Source organism: Rhipicephalus microplus, chromosome 3 (assembly GCF_043290135.1).
Source record: "Rhipicephalus microplus isolate Deutch F79 chromosome 3, USDA_Rmic, whole genome shotgun sequence".
NCBI classification, from domain to species: domain Eukaryota; kingdom Metazoa; phylum Arthropoda; class Arachnida; order Ixodida; family Ixodidae; genus Rhipicephalus; species Rhipicephalus microplus.
In genome coordinates this window covers 43399506-43421814 of record NC_134702.1, presented here as the reverse complement: position 1 = coordinate 43421814, position 22309 = coordinate 43399506, and the positions used below count along the sequence as shown (strand labels likewise).

At 46.0% G+C, this 22309-nt stretch overlaps 1 protein-coding gene across 1 annotated transcript in view; it reads right to left on the bottom strand.

Moving 5' to 3' along the window:
- Positions 1-21836, bottom strand: part of LOC119161644 (uncharacterized) — a 142500-nt gene extending 120664 nt beyond the window's left edge. The window contains exon 1 of the mRNA XM_075889344.1: positions 21510-21836. Within this exon, the coding sequence (XP_075745459.1) occupies positions 21510-21690 (181 nt within the window). The 5' untranslated portion in view covers positions 21691-21836. The remainder of the gene's footprint in view (positions 1-21509) is intronic.
- Between the last annotated feature and the right edge of the window lie 473 nt (positions 21837-22309).

Here is a 22309-nt window from a genome sequence, read left to right as displayed (position 1 = left end):
TAATAAACTGTTTATTTGGGCCTAACTTCTGGCCACGTGAAAGGAAAGTCAGATCACAGCAAAACGCTGGCACAGATAGCGGCGAGCAGAGCGTCGGCCGTTGACCAACTGACAAGCAGCGAAGCGCGTCGTCTTTTACACACTTGCCATCGAACGTTCTAGCATTATCGCTATGCGCGACATAGTTTCCAGAATATTCTGTAATGTTCACGAGGTGGGCGTAATCTCAACAAAACAATCTACTACAGCCTCGAGCCTTTTCGAACATAGTAGGCGCGGTTTGCACTGAACGTATAGTGTAACGGGATGATAACAAAACTTGAGGGAAGGAACGTGGCATTGCCCCACTCTGAAAAAGGCATCGTTCCGATGCTTTAGCAGAAGACGATGGTACAATAATAAAGACAATAAACAGTAAGTACAAGCAATAAAGAACAGTAACAACAACAAAATACAGTCCTCAGGTTCGTTCATGAAAAGGTTTGAGGCGTACGACATATACGACTTCAGGTCGAGCACGGCACCGTTTAGAGTTCATAATGTCGTCAGGAACAACCCTTTAGTAGAGTGTTGTACCCGTAGTCGAGCGGACCGAGACGTCGAACTACTTTATAGGGTCCGAAGTACCATCGTAGAAGTTTTTCACTGAGTCCACGTCGGCATATTGGTGTCCATACCCAGACAAGGTCACCGGGCTGGTACTCCATGAAGTTTCGTCGAAGATTGTAACAGTGGCTGTCGGCCGCCTGCTGATTCTTGATGCGCAGGCGGGCGAGTTGACGAGCTTTTTCCGCGAGCTGAAGGTAGACTGTGACGTCGAGGTTTTCTTCATCAGCGACGTTTGGCAGCATGGCGTCGAACGTCGTTACCGGGTTCCCTCCGTAGACCAACTTGTACGGCGTCATCTGCATCGTTTCTTGTACGGTGGTGTTGTATGCGAAGGTTACGTACGGAAGGATGACATCCCACGTTTTGTGTTCGACGTCGACGTACATGGCCAGCATGTCAGCGATGGTCTTGTTTAGGCGCTCGGTGAGACCATTGGTCGGTGGGTGGTACGCTGTTGTACGGTGGTGACTGCCTGGCTGCATGTCAAAATCGCTTGGGTTAGCTGCGCAGTAAATGCCGTACCTCTGTCTGTGATGAGGACCTCCGGGGCACCGTGACGCAGGACGATGTTTTCGATGAAGAATTTGGCTACCTCAGATGCACAACCTCTCGGCAGGAATTTTGTCTCGGCGTAGCGGGTAAGGTAGTCGGTTGCTACGTCGTTTTATTTGTTTCCCAAAGCCGACGTCGGGAACGGCCCAAGTAAGCCCATACCGATTTGCTGGAATGGACAGCGAGGTGGTTCGATTGGCTGCAGAAGTCCTGCTGGCCTTATCGGCGTTGTCTTTCGTCGCTGGCAGTCCCGGCATGTCCTTGCCTAATAAGCAACGTCGGCGGCAAGGCGCGGCCAGTAGTTTTTCTCTTGTATTCTCGCGAGTGTGCGGCAAAAACCAAGGTGGCCAGCCATTGGGTCATCGTGCTGGGCCTTCATAGTTTTCGGTCGCATTGACGAAGGCACGGCGATAAGGTAGCTGGCTTGGGCAGGAGGGAAGGTATTCTTCACGAGGACGTTGTTCTTAAGTAAATGACGTCAGTCCTCGCCTGAAGACTTTTGGAACGACGCTGGTTCAGTCATCGAGGTATTCTGCCCGCCCTCTCAGTTGCGGGTCACCTCGCTGTCGCTCGGTGAAGTCGTTGGCACCCTTGATTCGCAGGGAGTACTCATCATCCTGGTTGTCCCGCGGTGGTGGATCGACTGGGGCATGAGACAGACATTCTGCGTCGGAGTGTTTCCTTCCAGATTTGTACACGACGGTAATGTCGAATTCTTGAAGTCTTAGGCTCCATCGTGCAAGACGGCCTGGAGGGTCCTTCAAGTGAGCTAGCCAACACAGGGTGTCGTGGTTGCTCACAACTTTAAAGGCCTGCCGTATAGATAAGGGCGAAATTTCAACGCTGCCCAGATGATGGCAAGGCACTCCTTTTCTGTTGTGGAATAGTTGGCCTCGACCTTTGATAGCGACTGGCTTGCAAAACTGATAACTTTTCTAGGCCGTCGGTCTTTTGTACAAGGACGGCGCCGAATCCTACGCTGCTTTCATTGGTGTGTACTTTTGTTTCGGCATATTCGTCAAAATGCGCAAGTACCAGCGGTGTCTGCAGGCGTAGTTCGAGTTTCTGAAATGCTTCAATTTGCGCTGTTTTTCATTTAAAATCAACGTCGGTCTTCGCGAGTTACGTTAGTGGCTCGGCGATCTGTGAAAAGTCTTTGACAAAGCGTCTGTAAGGCGCACGAGCTTTTTTTCGAGCTTTTTAAAGCTATCACGTTAAAGAGTGGCATATCCTCACCGAGTGCTTGACACGAAGCCTTACTGTTCACCTATTGCCCATGGCGCATACGTGCGGGGGATTGGCCAAAAATATGGTGGTTTCGTGAAATAACATGCAGTTTTAGAATAATAGAGGCTATATCATGAAAAGATAACGGACTACCTAAAAAAACCGATTTCTACAATGTGTGGTAGCTGCGAGAACTAGTTTTTTTTTTCGAAACAATTTTCATGCTTTGGGAAAGCTGTGTGGAAAAGACTTCAAAACAGTGGCAACTTAAGCTGGTTGGTATTACATCTTGAAAAAAAAAAGTACTTTGTTAGCGCAAAGGCTCTTCAAGTGTTGAGGGCAATAATAAGCACGCAGAAATACTCGTAGTATGTAATATTAGGTGTGGTGTATCGCATTTATTTATCTTGTGGTCGATACTACATCGGTCAGAAAGGGCGCTGTCTAAATGATCGCCTTAAGGAGCGCGCAGGTCTCATGCGCAGATCAATGGGCACGTCACTATGTCAATTGTGGGTGAGTGCAATGTTTGATGAATGCCAAGTAATGGCAAGATATACTGAGCACAAGAAGGCACCTGAAATACATGAAGCGTTTTTGATTCGCAAGACGAATCAAAAGGCACCGAGTGCGTAAGTGTGCCGTCTGTTGGACAGTGATTACAATTATTGTTTTAGTTAACTTATTTTTTCAAGGTCTGAATGAGAAATGATGACGCATGCACCATCAATTTTTATTTATCTGGGGGCCATCTTCTCGCCCTGATTGATTGATTGATTGATTGACATGTGAGGTTTAACGTCCCAAAACCACGCTATGATTGTGCAGAGACGCCGTAGTGGAGGGCTCCGGAAATTTCGACCACCCGGGGTTCTTTAACGTGCACCCAAATCTGAGCACACGGGCCTACAATATTTCTGCCTCAATCGGAAATGCAGCCGCCGCAGCTGAGATTCAAACCCGCGAACCTGCGGGTCAGCAGCTGAGTACCTTAGCCACTAGAACACCGCGGCGGGGCCATCTTCTCGCTCTCTTGACTGTATATATATATCTTTCCGTCATCTGCGCAAAACTGTGGTTGTATGTGATCGCTCGGTCCTATCTGACTTATTTCTGAAACGTTATTCGCATTAAGAAGGTATGTTTACTTTGTGAAGTAAAATATTTCAACGCAGAGTGTATGAGTTTGATTTCGGCCGGCACCGTCCGATACTTATTCTTTGGATCATTTCAAATTTTGTTTTGTTTTGTCACCTTATGGTGTCTGTCTCATACCCGCGAGGGGTATGCCACGCTATCGATTATACTTGTGAATGCAACGTAAAAGGAAAAAAAAAGACTTTATCCCATTCGCTAACATGGGGCTGAACTTCACAATTGAGAGCATACAAGGTGCTTTGCATCTGGGCTTAAGCCACATCAACGCTTTTGATGCCGTTTGTACTTACCTTCATGAAACTAAACTAATTAGGTTCCTACTTGCGTGAGCATTATTCCTGCGAAAATAATTTAGGATATAAAAGGGTTCTTTGATCAGGGTAATTTTCATCCAAGATAACGACTTTAGACTGACCGATCTTAAGGAGTGAAAAACAATTATTGCACTCCTTCCGTTAACGTGCGTTTTACTTTTCGGTAGATATATTGAATGCGGAAAAAGGTCACACCTAAATATATAATTCATTTCTGTCTGAACCACTTGAATGTGTACGAACCATGTTTGAGGATTCATCACAATCATAAAGACACCTAACGAACAACACCGTGTCGACAACGCCAACACTGCACTTCATGCGTTCGTTGTGGGCCATTGCTTTAGAGGGGCCCTGAAACACTTTGAGTAACCATAGAACGAGTTCACTGAAAGAGCTTATTGCCTCACGAATTCAACGTTGCAAAAATGTTGAGAATCCGTACAGTGCGAGAGGAGTTACGAAGGTTTGTCGCATGCTGCAATTGCATTCTCTCTTCTCTCTCCCCGACGAAAGCGCTAGAAGCTAAGCAGGGAGGGATGGCATGGACCACAGAAAAATGTCCGGCATGCCTCGCGACCTTCAGCAATTTTTTTCTGTTTTTTTTCTTCGAATGCACGATTCTCTCAGTGTGATCGCGCGCGCACGCATGGACAAGTATATAGTGGCCTGCCGCGGCGATCTCTGTAACGAGTGAGTGGGCCATGTTCAAATCAGCCAATGGCTGATAGATGGGTCGTTGACGTGCGAGTTTTGGGCATATAACGTGATTTGTCGAGAGAAGAGAAAGAAATGTTTAGCCGACTGATTATTGTGAATTCTAGGCCACGTGCTGTGCTATAATGTTTGGCTCGCGTGTTGTCGGGAGCCTCTACTACCAATCAGCAGCATCTTCTGACCATGCTCAAAAAGTGTTGTAGGGCCCCTTTGAATGCGGGCAATTGTGCACCGTTGTGCTGAAATCCTTTTTGTTGTAAGGACTGCGGATCTTCTTCTATTAGCCACCTGGTATTACGCAGAACCGGTAGCACCATTCAGGCCGACAGTCCCGTTCATTGAAACTCTAAGAGATAATACGTTGACTGTAGGGCTAAGACCGAAAACTGATGAATTCACCCATCCATGAGTTTATTTATTTATTCGCGTCGACGCACGCACGCAACGTCCTCTGAAAATTATTCTCCACTCGCCGATCAACCAGTTTCGGCCTACGCGCTTTGGACACACAGGAAACCGGAAACTACATAGATCGTGCTGGTCGCAGATTTCATCCAGAGAAACGTCCTTACTTCGCCGTAATCGAGGTGGACCGCAGAAAAAGACGAAATGTCCAAAACATTTTTCACAGAAAGTCACCAGAATCTTTAACTAAACAGGGAGCAAGAATATCTCCCTAGAAATGGGTAAATGTAGTACAACAGAGAACGTTCCTGATCTTAAAAGACTAACGCGTTATCTATTCCACTCAGGGTTAAAACGTCTTTGTAAACCCGAGATTCATTGCACTGAGAAGTTCAGAGTTCCTCATGGAGGTTAACTATCAAGGGTCAGTACGTGAACAGGTACGTGTATAGATTCAGACAAGCCAACGCTTTAGGACGTCCGTTTTACGCTCGGTTAGCGCCCGATATAACTCTTTGTTGCAACTCTCCTACAAGTCTCGTGAACTTACTGTCGATATCAACATTCAAAACTATGTGCTTTGAATACATGTGCATTCCCAATACGCGTGATAGGTACCAAGTACTTTCAAGTGGAACAAGATGATCCATGTCTGTTACGACAACAAATACATATCTGTAGATTTCGCAGGCAAATGAGTGGCGGCACTGAACGCCATACGCTTCGTGTTCAAATTCCGTGGACTAATTAAAAGCCACGTGTGAGTTCAAGTTAGAATACGGAATGGTTTAATGGTACAACGAGGAACACTGGCTCTCCTTGGTTGGGTCGGTGAACTTTCTGGCTAAAAAATTCGCCACGCTGCGCACAGTCTTGAGACGGCTGTAGTTGTCTCGGAGGTTCAAATGTGGGCACGCGTTGTCCGCGTCTTCGTAGTCCACGTCGTAGATGGCCACGCCGAACGGCACGTTGGTGTGGTTGGCCTTAACGAGGCACAGCTTTCGGCATAGAACCTGCTCATCATCGTACACAAACATGTGCCGCGTTCCCGGGTCGAATGTTCGCATGGCATATCGCTGCGCCTCGTACAAAACGTTAACCGTGAAAGATGGCGTGTTGCAGATATCGGTGTAACTGCCGAAGAAAGGCCCCGCTGTGCCCTTCTCGCAGGGCGAGAAGATCTCGACCCTTGAAGTCGGCCGCAATGTGGACCAGCGACCTTTCATCGACACCGAGATCGAGAGCCGCGGAGCGCCGGGCAGTGAATTTATGGACGCCAGCGACTGTGCGGCGTCGTACAAATCGTGAGTGTCCGACAGCCCCTGCGGTTTCTCGAGTATGGCCGGAGGCGTGGAGAGGCAACTGATCTTTTCCGGATCACCACACAACTGATGGCCCAGTGAGATGAACAAGTCGGGCTTGAAGACACTGTCAAACTTGTCCTTCAGGTAGTTGCTCCAGGTATCGGTGTATGTCTCCGAACCCAGGACGATGTACGAGGAGTTTCCCGACACCCTCGCCTCCTGGACACTGTCGTCCAGCATCTTGAGGGCCACGAACACTTCGTCCAAGTCGGCCTGCTTGGTGCCGTGTGCGGGACATTCGAGAATGCCGAAGTGAAACACATTGTGTAGCCAGAAAGCTTCCAGAGAAGACGTCGTCAGGTCTTGGGTAAGGTTGCGGCGATACTCGAAGGCAAAACCCAGGCCGAACTGCGTCTTGGTCATGTCCGTCTTCTGCGCCTTCGAGAGGATGGAGTACAAATCGTAGTCCCAATTGGCGATTAGCGGATTTTTGTTGTTCTTGTAGATGGAGTCATAAACTATGTAGTCGCAGAGACCGTCCGCAGGAAAGATGGTCCCGTAGTTGGTCCTGCTGCCGAAGGTACACAAAACTGACTGCGGCCTTATCGACGATTGTGGCACCGGCGGTTCATCAGAGGATGGCGGTTTAGGTGTAGTCGTCGTTGCGGCATTGGTCGAGGTGATGCGAGAAGGCGTAGCAGGCGGTGTTGGTTGCGCAGTCATTTTTTTCGTCGTAATCGTTGTGAGTGGGGCAGGTGCAGGCTTAGTAGCAGTCACTGAAGGCAGACTCGTGGATTCCCCCGGACTCGACGTCGCAGGTGGTGATGGCCTGCTCGTTGTTTGGCGACGGGTAACGGGCGCCCTTGATGACGTCATCTTTATCGGTGCTTCGGTCACAGCGGCAGGAGGTGAACGAGAACCAGCCGGATATCGTGCCGGAATCTTCGCGACGTCGTCGTCCTCACCACCCGAATCGTCACCGTTGCCGTACAGCTCAAGGTCAGAAGAAACGAGTAGCGCAAGCCCTACGGCCATGGCAAACGCAAGACCGCAGAAAAGAATGGCGACGAGAGTGATGGCGGAAGTGCCTTCTTCTAGGCCTCTTGGAGAACCCACCCGCGGCGCCAATTCCAAGTATGACCCGTCTAGGCCGAATGCATCAAAAGGGCTGTCCATCTACTGATCGTATTCGATGAGTCGCCCCCGGCTTCCATGGTTTAAGTCAGGGCTGGTGTCCTGAAACGAAAACAAACTCGTCATTGATGCAGACCTTTCGACGTACTTGTGGAGCTTAACGAATTCCCAGGAGAGCGTTAAGGCACGGCGCAGGATGCGTGAACGCCTTTTCATCTTCTTCTCCTTGTCTGATGGCTCATACCCAGTGCAGGAGATTGCTGGCTTTTCTTTTCTTTAACTGCGGGGACACTTTCCCACTATGGCGAAGAATTTGTTATCTGCTGCCGAAAAGGAAACTCTCCATGAATGATGAAATACAGTGCAACCCGTGTATAAGAATATTGACACATTTGGAAGATACAGTTATCGTTATAGTGAATACGAAAATTTAAAACAATCTGAAAATTGTGTTGGTATATGCAGAGCCCAGCTTTTAGACAGATACCTATTTTGTTTCTTGCGTTACTATCGCACCACTTTGATATGTCAGGATGAACTAGAAGTTAAGAACTTTTATAGTGCCTATAAATGCCTACTTTTGGCGTTATTGACTAAATGCATAGAGCGCCCACCAGGCGCGTAGCCAGAATTTCTTTTTCGGAAGAAGAGGGGGGGGGGGAGGCATCACCATGATTTCGGGAGGGGCGACTACTTAAAACGGCGATTTCTCGCTCGCAAGCAATGGCAAAGAAAATTTGGGGGGTGGGGCACGTGCCTGGTGTGCCACCCGCCGGCTGCGTCCCTGGTTGGTGCCTACAAATGCCTATTTTCAAAACATGCGCCTACGTGAACACTATTTAACGCCAAATTCACTTCTTGAGACCGTTATCAAGTTACCATGCGACATTGGGTGTTCGGAACTGTATGAGGTTCAACCTAGTCTTCTAGCTCAACGAAGTTGCGGTAAACAACCGCCAGCAACAGTGAAACGGGACACGCCCACCTTACGTCACCAGCTAACGTGACGCGAGCTCTTGTCCAATACAAAATCGCGGTTCGTCAGGATGAACGAGAGTGAAGAGCAAAATAAATAAAAAATGTCATGGGCTCGTGGCTTTTGCTCTGTTTACCATTTAACTCCTAAAAGGAGCATGACATGGTCTCCCAACAATTTGTATTTTTCCACAAAAACGAGAGGTAGAGGGTCTACTATGCCTATACATGCTTGAAAAGTGGGGCGCACAAGAATATTTCGGTGTAAAACAAGCCCTAGAAGTGGCCGGCTGTAAACCTGCCCACCGTCGGCCACCGCCATTTATGCTATGGCTCGTGTGACGTCATGAGCTCGAAGGAGCAGAGCCATGGCCTTCTAAAAAAGTTCCAGCTTCCGCAAATGGTTCAATTTCAATGCCAAGCTGAAGGAAGTTATTATCTAAATTTGGCGGGCAGCTTAATTACCAAGGAACAATATATCATTTGCAGGAACGCCTGGCACTCACTCATCCAACTGCTTGTTACGTCACGGCTCGTTAGTGTGCCAGTGTAGCCAGACTCACAGGCCGCTCACGTGCATATATTATTCAATTCTCAATAGAGTGCTTGACCAATGCGCTAAAATTTCGCCAGCTCATTTGTGAATACAAAAGAATTAACCCACATAGCACAGATTATGATAAAATATTGGGTGTCATGACCTCTTAAAAGTGTTCACCATCGCAGAAGACATCGACCCTAACGGAATAAACCCGGCTGATAGACTTCATGCAAAATTGCTGCCATCTGTCGGCCGTCACGTGCATAGCGGCCATATTAGATGCTCATCCTGGCGCAGTGCGCATAGGTACACGTGTGTTTACGTATATGTATGCATACGTAAGGCGTATCAATGCGAGACGTACATCGGCTGATAATCGCTATGTCGACACATCGTGGCGCCCCTTTGCTGCATACAGAGAAGAACTAGAAAAGCTGAAGGAAGAAAAAGGAAAGCCGTAAGCGTTGTCCCTTGATATTTTTTCAACCTCACGATGTTTCGATTTCAATTCAATATTTATTTTCCCAGTTTTTACCGTGTAGATGGTTCTGTTGGGTTAAAAGCTACTAAATAGCTTGACGCAACCCAACGACCAGACTACACTAAATTAGACAAAAATTATACAGGGCAGTAACAAGAAGTAGTTCCGTGCGGTGGTGAGCAAATGAAAAAGTAAAACAGTTTAAGTAGAATATCATAATTTTATATAGATAGAAAAAAATATACTTCCAGTACTACTATTGCAAAGAAAACAAGTGAAAATAAAGTAAATACTCGTGCATAAAACGGCGAAAAAGTATGTTACACACAATGAAATACCATGTAGCAATAAGCAATACACAGGAATGGTAACGCATGTGCTCCGGCTACTGCTGCCGAAATACATGTTCGCGTTCCCCTTTTTCACCAAAGAACACGAGAAATGGCAGTTGTACTCGTGCTCCCACAAATTGCCGAGCGCTGAAGTTGCAAAGTTTTAGCTAGCACACATTTACCAAGTGAAGGCGACTTGCGCGTTTCACGCAGAAGCCACCTTAACGCAACAAGCTTAATCGAAGCTAATTGCCACGCGCGCCTGCATTTCGTCAAGTGTGCCGAGCCCATAGAGTACTTGAAAAATGTCGCAGTGATGCGCAAGTCATCCCAATAAACGGTATCTTGGCACACTCCAGAAGAGAAAACGAAAAAAAAAAGGTGACACAAAGGTGCTTTAGCACCGTTGCCATTTTTTTCAGAATGAACCGATGACGAGCACTTCCTTCTAATTAAGCATGTGTCGTCACGGAAACGCGATAAAAAAAACGGCACGTTCAACGAAATGCAGGAACGCGTAATTAGCTGGTTGGTGCCTTTGTCATACTAAGTCATAGGTCGGCAAACTTGTGGAGCTCAATCAAGCTCACCTAAGAAATGAATCTTGCACTTTGTATACTACTACTACTACTACTGCTGCGAATATTACTACTACTTCTAATAATAATTGGGGTTTTACGTGCCAAAATTGCGATATGCTTGTCAGAGACACAATAGTGAAGGGCAAACGGGCCTCAATCATTTTAGTCTCCATTGAAAATGCGGCCACCGCGGGCAGGATTCCGTCCAGCGACCTGCGGGTCAGCAGCCGAGTGTTTTAGACACTGGATCACCATGATAAGTAATTTTGCACTTTGGACTCACGTTCATGAAAATATTGAATGCCAAGCATTTCTTAAGTAACTTCGGAGACTTTGAGCGTATCTATCTATCTATCTATCTATCTATCTATCTATCTATCTATCTATCTATCTATCTATCTATCTATCTATCTATCTATCTATCTATCTATCTATCTATCTATCTATCTATCTATCTATCTATCTATCTATCTATCTATCTATCTATCTATCTATCTATCTATCTATCTATCTATCTATCTATCTATCTATCTATCTATCTATCTATCTATCTATCTATCTATCTATCTATCTATCTATCTATCTATCTATCTATCTATCTATCTATCTATGCGTCTGTCAGTCTGTCCGTCCGTCCGTCTGTCTGTCTGTCTAGCCGCTTATGTTTAGGTGCCCTCGTGGTCACCCCCTTAACTTGGCGTGAACCAAAATTACCATGGGAGGGTAAGACGGTTTGACGAATATGACACACTGGTCATGACATGAATAATGTCGCAATCCCGTCGAGTACGTCATCAAACACTTCCCGAAAGGCAGGGGCACATACCCACAGGCGGATATGTGCCGCTCGTATGCGGGTATGTGCCACAAGTGATAGACACTTGGTATCTATCTACTCAAGAACGACGAGAACAAACATGGGCAATTTTAACGCGGGAGTGTTAAGCAATACCCAACATCGGTGGCATCGACCCAAAGAAGGCATAGAATCAATGTCAGCGTTACAGCTGGAATAGAACAAAAAAATTCTGCGTGGCAATCGAGCATGCAACCACTGAGCTACGCCAGGTCTCAAAACTATTTTTCAAATAGACGCTAATCTTAGTGAAACGTCATTAGTGGTTCCAGTGCTGCCTACCGAATTCTATAAACATTACATGTGTATTCCTCTATACAGCCACCACTTCGGGTTAACGTCAGTTGTGGCTAGTAGCCATGCGCTGAAGTTGATTTATGTAGCAGTGTCCAGGGCCAGCGTCTTCGCTAGCATCAGCGCTTCATATCAGCTTCTGGTGGTGTTAATGCGCATGTTTCAGTTGGCATCGTTGCGCAAGTGCAAACAACTGGTTATACGAAAATCTGCAACTCTTCCACATATGTCGGTGCGTCCAACATCTGTACATATACTTAGCGTCATTTCGTGACGCGTCCCTCAATAAAGATATTGCAACACGGTCACCGTCCCTCCACATGGTCCGCCTAACGTCGATTCCCAGGTACGTGGAATCTGCCGAATTTGATTCAGCCGGAATCACTCGGACTAAGACTCACCAAAATATTACTCACCTGGATTCACTCAGATTCACGGCTCAATCTGAGTGAGTCCGAGTGGCTCAACACATGAGGGAGTTTGCCGACTTATGGCTGTTATAAACAGTAATTTTTTCTTTAGGATATGTGGGGGTTTAACGTCCCAAAACCACCATATGATTATGAGAGACGCCGTAGTGGAGGACTCCAGAAATTTCGACCACCTGGAGTTCTTTAACGTGCACCTAAGTCTCATGATTACAAATAAGCAGCGCACGACGTTTTACACAAAGAGAGACGATAGGGACACCGCTGCACTCTCAACTAGTTTATTTCGTAAACGACCTTGGTTATTATACAACAAGACGGTGTACCACATGCTACAATGACAACGTATTTTCTAAAAAGCCAACTTCGCAATCGCTCAAAGTAATCGATGCTTGGCTTATACAGTAATCTTTTCTTTTTGCGATGTGGAAGGCCTCGATCACTTCCCTTGTCATCTTATCTCTGTGGCTGGAAAGAATTTTAGTCTCAGAGAACAGCGGGGAACAGCCACATTCTAAGCAATGCCGTCTTAAGTGCGAGTAAGCATTATTAGCTAATGCTCTCTTGTGCTCCGTTAACCTTGTATTTATGCACCGGCCTGTTTGACCGATGTACATTTTCCCACATGACATGAGCAAACAGTAAACCACCGCGGTTCTGCACTCAACAAACAAAACACTGTGCTTAACAGAGCACCGACACCTATCCTTTTTTGTCAATCGCTTCCTATCTAGCCTAGCGCATATCTTTCCTAGTTTGTTAGGTGCAGAAAAAACAACTTGTAAGCCATACCGGCTGCCTACATTCTTTAGATTATGTGATATACTGTGCGCATAGGGTATGGAGACACATTTCTTTTTCCTTTCTTCATAATTCCTCTCAATTTGAGGCTGCTCCGAAGATATATTCTTGCGCACACGATGAACCAACTTCTGTGCGGTTCTGCGCAGAACATGCTCTTCGTAACCCGCACTAGCCAATCTATCTACTTGTCTGACGAAGCTATCATTAACTTTGTGGGGACAAGATTTGGCCAAGGCAGCGCGGAGACAAGAGAATGCTATGCCATTCTTAACTGTCTTTGAATGCCCGGAAGAATAGCTAAGCAGGGGCTTCTCAGACCGTGGGCTATATAACCAGCAAACATGGTCTGGCTTACGTGATAACAACAAGTCCAAAAACTGAAGCTGACTTTCCCGTGGCACTTCCCACGTAAACTCGAGGCCCTCGCTGCAGTCCCTGAAAACATTTAAGATATCTACTATAGCCCTGTCAAGTACAGTGTGTTCTACAAAAATTAGGTAATCGTCAACGTATCTAAATATGTATAAGCCAAGCATCGATTACTTTGAGCGATTGCGAAGTTGGCTTTTTAGAAAATACGTTGTCATTGTAGCATGTGGTACACCGTGTTGTTGTATAATAACCAAGGTCGTTTACGAAATAAACTAGTTGAGAGTGCAGCGGTGTCCCTATCGTCTCTCTTTGTGTAAAACGTCGTGCGCTGCTTATTTGTAATCATGAACAATCACCAACTCGCCCAACTTTCGGTGTTACTGACCTAAGTCTCAGCACACGGGCCTACTAAATTTCCGCCTCCGTCGAAAATGCAGCCGCCGCAGCCGGGATTTGATCCCGTGACCTGCGGGTCAGCAGCCGAGTGCCATAGCCACTAGACCACAGCGGCGGGGCAACAGTAACTCTTTTTTTTTGCCTGACGTACATACAAGTCACACACGGCTTTGATCGGCAGTGCTTGTAGTTACGAGGTTGGAGTCCTAAAACACGCATTACCTTCTTATTTTTATTGATTAAAACGCGGGTTTGCTTGCTTCTTTAAGCCACCTAAGGCAAGCTTTTTTCAATGTCTAAAACACGGCCTTTCGTTATAAGCGATACATCATGATATGTGTTATCTGTATTAGTGAGTCGCACCGTTTAATGGGAATTCGGTGAATATGCGCACGCGTAAAGACGTGTTGCCCGCGAATCTTGTGAAAATAAGAATTGCTTCGGAATACAGGTCCAATCAAAGTGCGTAATGTTGGTAAGAGAAAATGCTATTAATGACTGATGAAACGGGAGAAAATGAAGGGAAATGACTGCCATTAAGAAGAGTTTCCATAGTAGGTAATCAATCCCGAGTTCCATATGTCGCTATACAATGATACTAATAAGAATGACTGCCAGTTGGGCATGTTGGTTGAAGTCAATGATGAAACAGGCACCCCTGTTATCATCAACAGCGTGATATAACAAAAAAAACTGTGCGTTTTGGTGCCTGTTTCATCATGGATTAATAAGAAACTGATAGACTATGGACATTTAAAAAAAGAGGAGGTTACCGAGATAACTTGGCGACAGTAGACAACTCTGTAGAGAGAGAAAAAACAAAACCTTGCACGAAAATCGCGCAAATCTCGAAACAGCGAAACAGGACGATTGCGAACTCTAATTCGGTTGCTTCGGAGTCGTTGCTTTATCTACAGGTGATGCTAGGTTGTTTCGGGGTCGATTCACAGCGAAAGGAGGTTTGAGTCAAAGCACAGGTAGTCCCATACAAGACGCGGATGTTCAATCTCGGAAGAAGGAAACTCGCGTTGAAACCGGGCGTGCGCACCTCTCGTGGATCTGCGGGTACGTCGTGATTAGCGTAAGGCTTTCGTCACTTAGAGGTCTTCTTGCAGCCACCGTCGATTCTGCACTTCCCTTGTACCTTCCCCCTGTAAATGTTCGGGGTAATCGCCGTCGCTTCGCCGCCGTTTCTTGGGCTACCTGTCGCTTTGTTCATTTTCAGTCGACTATAGGAGCAGTATAGGATTCACCCATTTAGAAGGTAACTATGGTGCGCACTCAAAACACAGTGACGGGGCACACCTGCCGTAATCTGCAGATTGCGATAATGCGTTGTTCCTTAGTATACCTACCACGTGAGGGTTTGGCGCAATTATTGACTACGAAGGGGAAAAATAAATTTAGTTAAAAGTCTGCGCTATTCCGTGTCAGCCTTGCCTTTGGGTTTTGAGCGCGCATCGCAGTTATAGTTACAAGTATGAGTCAACTCGCCCAGCAGCAAGTGCTCTTGATATCCGGTATCTACCAATTCGCAAAACCGCTTATGATGACGATAGCATTTCCCATGGTGCTACGGCCCCGCCGCGGTGGTCTAGTGGCTAAGGTATTGGGCTGCTGACCCGCAGGATCAAATCCCGGCTGCTGCGGCTGCATTTTCGATGGGGATGAAAACGCTGTATGCCCGCGTGCCCAGATTTGAGTGCACGTTAAACAACCCCAGGTGGTAAAACTTTCCTGAGCTTCCTACTACGGCGTCTCTCATATTCATATGGTAGTTTTGAGACCTTAAACTCCACATATCATTCAATCAACCTATGGTGATACGTTTCATCTCGAGCTTTAAAAACTGTGCTGTTACAAAAGCAACCATTCAACAATTAATACCCGACCATAGCACGCTGTTAGTTTGTAAAAGGTTTGTATTTAAAGAAAAGCCTGTATTTAGTTAGCGCTCACTGTACACTTCATAACCTAACCCTCGGTGGGTGTAGGCTGCTAGAGGAAAAAAATAATGATATAATGGGTTTAACGACCCAAAACCACACATGGATATGAGGGACACTTAGTGGAGGGCTCCGGAAATTTCAACCAACTAGTGCTCTTTAAGGTGCACTGGCACAGAAAAAAAAAACCCAAAATAAATATATATGGCGCTCTACGAAATGGCAGACGTATGACAAGAAGTAACTCCAACGACAATGAAATTATATATAAAAGTATTCCCACACCACAGACTGAAAGGCCTGGTTCAGTGGGAAAAAGGTTCCTGGACCGCAAAAATTGCGCCGCTTTTTTGGCGAGTCCACGCACTTTAACTCCACAACAAAAGCCCCCTCAGACGCGCCGATCTTGCTGAGCTATCGCTCAGTCACAGAAAGCGAAACTATGGAGCAATATGATACTGGATTTCGAAGCGAGTCGCTGTGAGGACGTCACTGAGGTGTCTTAGGGAAAGTAGAGTGTGAGAGACACATTGTGTCTTTTTACTGGCAATGTTGGCAAGTACTGTCCTTGGACAGTGTTATTTTCTGATCTTGGTACTGTCGTGACAGTAGCTTATCATCTCCCTTCCTGTGAAACTTTTTTTCCTCTCCCCAAGTACGAGGTAGTCAATCAGAGGTTTCGTCTGGTCAACTCCACTGTACTTTCCTTAGCTTTCTCTCTTTTCTTGTGCTACGACAATGACGTGATGACAAAACCCCTCGTAGTGGCGTGGTCTACGTTCGTTTTACTTTAGAAAAAAATGAAATGAACGAATATGAAACGTAGACAGTGACGCGAAATAAGCAGAAAGGACGAGTGATGGCTTACAAGTAAATGTTTGTTGAGAACCCCCCCCCCCCCCCTCTTTCGAACTGTAATAGCTACCTATTTTTAATAAATAGCCTCGTGTAACAAAGCCAGTTTTTTTATAACTGCGTGCGTTTTACATTCGCCAGTTTGAAGAAGAATGGCGATTTGGGCTAGTTGGTTTGAATTCATGATAATAAGGGTTGAAGCGCGAGCACGAATGTGCTAGAAGAAACAGACGAAAGTCGAGGTACGGAAGGCAAACAGGACAACACGAGCGCTGCTCGTGTTGTCTTCTTTGCCTTCAGTACCTCGACTTTCGTCTGTTTCTTCTAGCACATTCGTGCTCGCGCTTCAACCCTTATTATCATGATTTCGCCAGTTTCTTTTTTCGAATATATTAAACCCACTGGCAGTTACGCTATAGATTGCTCTTCAACATAAACGTAACTGGCATGCGTGTTCTCGTATTTTTACTCAGTTGAAAGACAAATGTCCCGACCGTATATCGAACCCGCGTATAAATTTGTAGCAGCGCAATGCCACCTAAGCCGATAAGCCTTCGCAGCAGGTGCTATGAAGGCGTTTGAGCCGTACAGCTTTACAGTACAGTACTTTTGTTAATACAGAAACTTCGTGGTAGGGGCGTAGCTTTTTTAAAGGTTTCAGACGCGCGACTCGTGTTTGTGCACGGTATGACGTGATGAAATGAATTCAATTCAATTTTATTTTCCAGTTTATACACACTAGATGGTTGCGTTGGGTTAAAAGCTACATAAGTAGCTTGACGAGACCCAACGACCAGACTATACAGGGCAGTAACAACAAGCAGTCCGGTGCAGTGACGAGAAAACCAAGTAAAACAGAATACCATATCGTATGTACATATACAGCGATTTACATGGATTTCCAGCATGAAGATTGCAGGAAGAAAAAGTAAAAATAAATACATGTGCATAAAAAGTGCTAGAAAAAATAAATAAAAAAGTGCTACATACAATAAAATACGGCTATAGCATAAGTAATAAACATAAATAATAATAACACAGAATAATAACACCGTACCAATCTAGCAATACTAGCTATTCGAGACAAAATAAAAGAAAAACACTGGCCATATAACACAGCAAGAAATTCATGTAAGCAGAAGACTATGTTAAAGAAACAACATAAGTTACGCACAATTCAATTACACAGAATGTCACAGTATGTGACATTACAAGTGAACGAAATATAAGCGAAATATAAATGAATCTGTAATTCACTGAATTGCAAGGAATGTGCCTCGGGCGATAAACTACTAGGGTATTTTGAAAAGTCATCATCATCATCATCATCATCATCAGCCTGACTACGTCCACTGCAGGACAAAGGCCTCTCCCATGTTCCGCCAGTTAACCCGGTCCTGTGCTTGCTGCTGCCAATTTATACCCGCAAACTTCTTAATCTCATCTGCCCACCTAACCTTCTGTCTCCCCCTAACCCGCTTCCCTTCTCTGGGAACCCAGTCAGTTACCCTTAATGACCAGCGGTTATCCTGTCTACGCGCTACATGCCCTGCCCATGTCCATTTCTTCTTCTTGATTTCAGCTATGATATCCTTAACCCCCGTTTGTTCCCTAATCCAATCTGCTCTCTTCTTGTCTCTTAAGGTTACACCTACCATTTTTCTTTCCATTGCTCGCTGCGTCGTCCTCAATTTAAGCTGAACCCTCTTTGTAAGTCTCCAGGTTTCTGCTCCGTAGCTAAGTACCGGCAAGATACAGCTGTTATATACCTTCCTCTTGAGGGATAGTGGCAAACTACCTGTCATAATTTGAGAGTGCTTGCCGAATGTGCTCCACCCCATTCTTATTCTTCTAGTTACTTCAATCTCGTGGTTCGGCTCTGCGGTTATTACTTGCCCTAAGTAGACATAGTCTTTCACAACTTCAAGTGCACTATTACCTATATCGAAGCGCTGCTCCTTGCCGAGGTTGTTGTACATTACTTTCGTTTTCTGCAGATTAATTTTAAGACCCACCTTTCTGCTCTCCTTGTCTAACTCCGTAATCATGAGTTGCAATTCGTCCCCCGAGTTACTCAGCAATGCAATGTCATCGGCGAAGCGCAGGTTACTAAGGTATTCTCCATTGACTCTTATCCCTAACTGTTCCCATTCTAGGCTTCTGAAAACCTCCTGTAAGCACGCGGTAAATAGCATTGGTGAAATTGTGTCCCCCTGCCTTACACCCTTCTTGATTGGTATTCTGTTGCTTTCTTTATGAAGCCCTATGGTAGCAGTTGATCCCCTGTAGATTTCTTCCAGAATGTTTATATATACTTCATCTACGCCCTGATTCCGCAGTGTTTGCATGACGGCTGATATTTCTACTGAATCAAACGCCTTCTCGTAATCTATGAAGGCTATGTATAGGGGTTGGTTATACTCTGAGCATTTCTCTATTACCTGATTGATAGTATGAATGTGGTCAATTGTTGAGTAGCCTGTTCGAAATCCTGCTTGTTCCTTTGGTTGATTGCATTCTAATGTTTTCTTTACTCTGTTAGCAATTACCTTTGTAAATAGCTTATATACTACAGAGAACAAGCTGATCGGCCTGTAATTCTTCAAGTCCTTGTCATCTCCTTTCTTATGTATTAAGATGATGTTAGCGTTCTTCCAAGACTCTGGTACCCTTCCCGTCAGGAGACACCTCGTAAACAGGGTGGCTAGTTTTTCTAACACAATCTGTCCTCCATCTTTCAGCAGATCTGATGTTACCTGATCCTCACCAGCAGCCTTGCCCCTTTGCATGCTCTCCAAAGCTTTTCTGACTTCTTCTATCATTACTGGTGGGGTGTAATCTGGGTTACTGCTAGTTCGTATAGTATTAAGGTCGTGGTTGTCTCGGCTACTGTACAGATCTCTGTAAAACTCCTCCGCTATTTTAACTATCCTATCCATATTGGTAGTTATTTTGCCTTCTTTGTCCCTTAGTGCATACATCCGACTTTTGCCTATCCCAAGTTTCCTCTTCAATGCTTTGACACTTCCTCCGTTTTTCAGAGCGTGTTCAATTCTCTCCATGTTATACCTTCTTACATCACATACTTTAGGTCTATTAATCAACTTCGAAAGCTCTGCCAGTTCTATTTTGTCTGTTGTACTTGACACTTTCATGATTTGACGCTCCTTAATTAGGTTCTTCGTTTCCTGGGAAAGCTTGCCAGTGTCCTGTCTAACTACCCTGCCTCCAACTTCCACTGCACACTCCGTAATGATACTCGTCAGATTATCATTCATTGTATCTACGCTAAGGTTGGTTTCATCACTAAGAGCCGAGTACCTGTTCTGCAGCGACACTCTGAATTCCTGTACTTTCCCTCTCAGTGCTAGCTGATTTATTGGCTTCTTGCGTATCAGTTTCTGCCGTTCCTTCTTCAAGTCTAGGCGAATTCGAGACCGCACCATTCTATGGTCACTGCATCGTACCTTGCCAATCACTTCCACATCTTGCACGATTCCAGGGTGTGCACTCATTATAAAGTCTATTTCGTTCTTATTTTCGCCATTAGGGCTCCATGTCCACTTGCGGTTTTCTCGTTTTCGGTAGAAGGTATTCAAAATCCGTAAATTATTGCGTTCTGCGAATTCTACTAGTAGCTCTCCTCTGGCGTTTCTACTACCGACGCCATAATCTCCTACTGCCTGGTCTCCAGCCTGCTTCTTCCCTACCTTTGCATTAAAGTTGCCCATCACTATAGTATACTGTGTTTTTACCTTACTCATTGCCGATTCCACGTCTTCATAGAAGCTTTCAACTGAAGCGTCATCATGGCTGGATGTAGGCGCGTGAGCCTGTACTACCTTCATCTTGTATCTTTTATTCAGTTTAATTACGATACCTACCACCCTTTCATTAATGCTATAGTATTCCTCTATGTTGCCAGCTATGTTTCTGTGAATTAGGAACCCCACTCCCAGTTCTCTTCTGTCTGCCAAGCCCCTGTAGCAAAGGACGTGCCCATTCTGTAGCACCGTATAGGCCTCATCTGTCCTCCTAACCTCACTGAGCCCTATTATATCCCATTTAACGCCCTCTAGCTCCTCGAATAGTACAGCTAGACTTCCCTCACTAGATAAGGTTCTAGCATTAAACGTTGCCAAGTTCAGGTTCCAATGGCGGCCTGTCCGGATCCAGAGATTCTTAGCACCCTCTGCTGCGTTGCAGATCTGACCGCCGCCGTGGTCAGTTGCTTCGCAGCTGCTGGGGACTGAGGGCCGTGAGTTATTTGACGTAAGCATGTGGGAGGTAGTGGCCAGATACTGCACCAGGGTGGCCAATCCTTCTCTGGTGAGGGAGTGCGTTTTCGGCGGTGTTTGCCGGTGAGGCCGCACCCCCAGGCCTCTTAATGCAGTTCCATCAACACGCGGTTTTTTTTTTTTAATCCGGTTGGGAACTGCGCGGTACCGGGATTTGAACCACGGACCTCTTGCATGCGAGGCGGATGCTCTAACCACTACGCCATCGCCGCACTTTTTTTTTGAAAAGTGGGCTACGCCTAATAAAACTATAATAAATAAATAAATAAATAAATAAGACCTCCAGAAACACGCGTACATTCACAGAATAACAGACGTGAACTTCAGTCACAAAATTGACCTAATAAGAATTTGTCGTTGAGCCAGTACATAGCATCACGATTTTGGCGTAAAGACGAAGACATGAGAGAAAATAGGACAGGTGCTACTAACAACTGGTTTATGGCAAAAGGCTTCAATGCATAGTTATGAACAGATGTATCCAGCGCATGTCACGACTACACCGCTCATGAGGCTAAGAAAATGCGACATAAAAAAAAAAACTCTAATCTCGCTCTGATACAGACAGATGGACGTGTCGCATATTCAGTTACTTTTTTTATATATATAATGCGCGACTCCTAGAGGCCATGGGCTGATTCTCTCCGGCTTCTGCCTAGAATCCTGGCTACATGAAACACGGGCTAACACGTGCATTTTCGGCAGTGGTACGAAAGACGAGCACCATACAGTTTCTTTGAATATTGCGCATGCTCTTTTAAGAGATGTTCTTCAAGTTAAATGAGAAGCGCTTGAGCGTGTCACTTTTCGTATTGGTCTCATTGGAATTTCCATCATACATTTCGTAACGTGCACAAATTATACCAGCAGAATATTACACTGTACGTTAACCCGACCCTACTAAGACACCCTACGGAGTTCACTACTCACGTGGTTTGACGCCGGCCGGCTTGTCGTTCGACGGCGCGGCAAGGACCGACCCGGGAGGCAGGCAGGACATCAGAAGACAGACGGACAAACACAGGTGCGGCGCACCGCGAGCCACCACCCTGATAGCCGAAGCGTCCCAATAGGCGTTACGGCGCGACGCCGGCAGCCCGTCCGATGCCATGTGCTCCTCGCTTTGAGAACGAGAGGCTTCTCCGGAGACGCGCCGAGCCACGCGGTGCAGCTACCTTCGGCGAAGCAGGAGCGCTTACGGGGCAGCGGCCGAGCAGCTCCTGAGAGTGATGTTCCCACGCTCCTCTGGCGGCGAACACACGCACACCACCGCCAGTCGATGCGCCGTCCGAGTTCGGAGTGACGCGCACTAGTCCCGTGGAAATCGTTGGGCTCGGCTCCTTTTCTGCCCTCTCCCTCCTCATTCCTGGTTTTCTCCCTCTGCCTCCTGCTCCACTGCCTGCGCGACTCGCTAGCGCTCTTTCCCACCGGGATTCGTTCGCCCCGTCTCCCTATCACATTCCCCTTCACTTTCGTTCGACAGCGGCGGTGACTTTTCTTGGGATGCTTCGGAGGGCGTCGTTTACCGATTATGAAGACTGCCCGCGAAAAGCGTGGCTTTGTGCTTTGGGGCGATTGGAATAGAAATGGTCTAGAAAGGCGACGGCTAGAAGCAGTAATACGCCAATGCCTCGGACTGAAAAGTCAAATCACTTCCCGTTTTTTTTTTTTTGAGGCACTGAACTGCAATCGCCGCTTCATCCGCTATCTTTATCGCAGAGCATCATCTC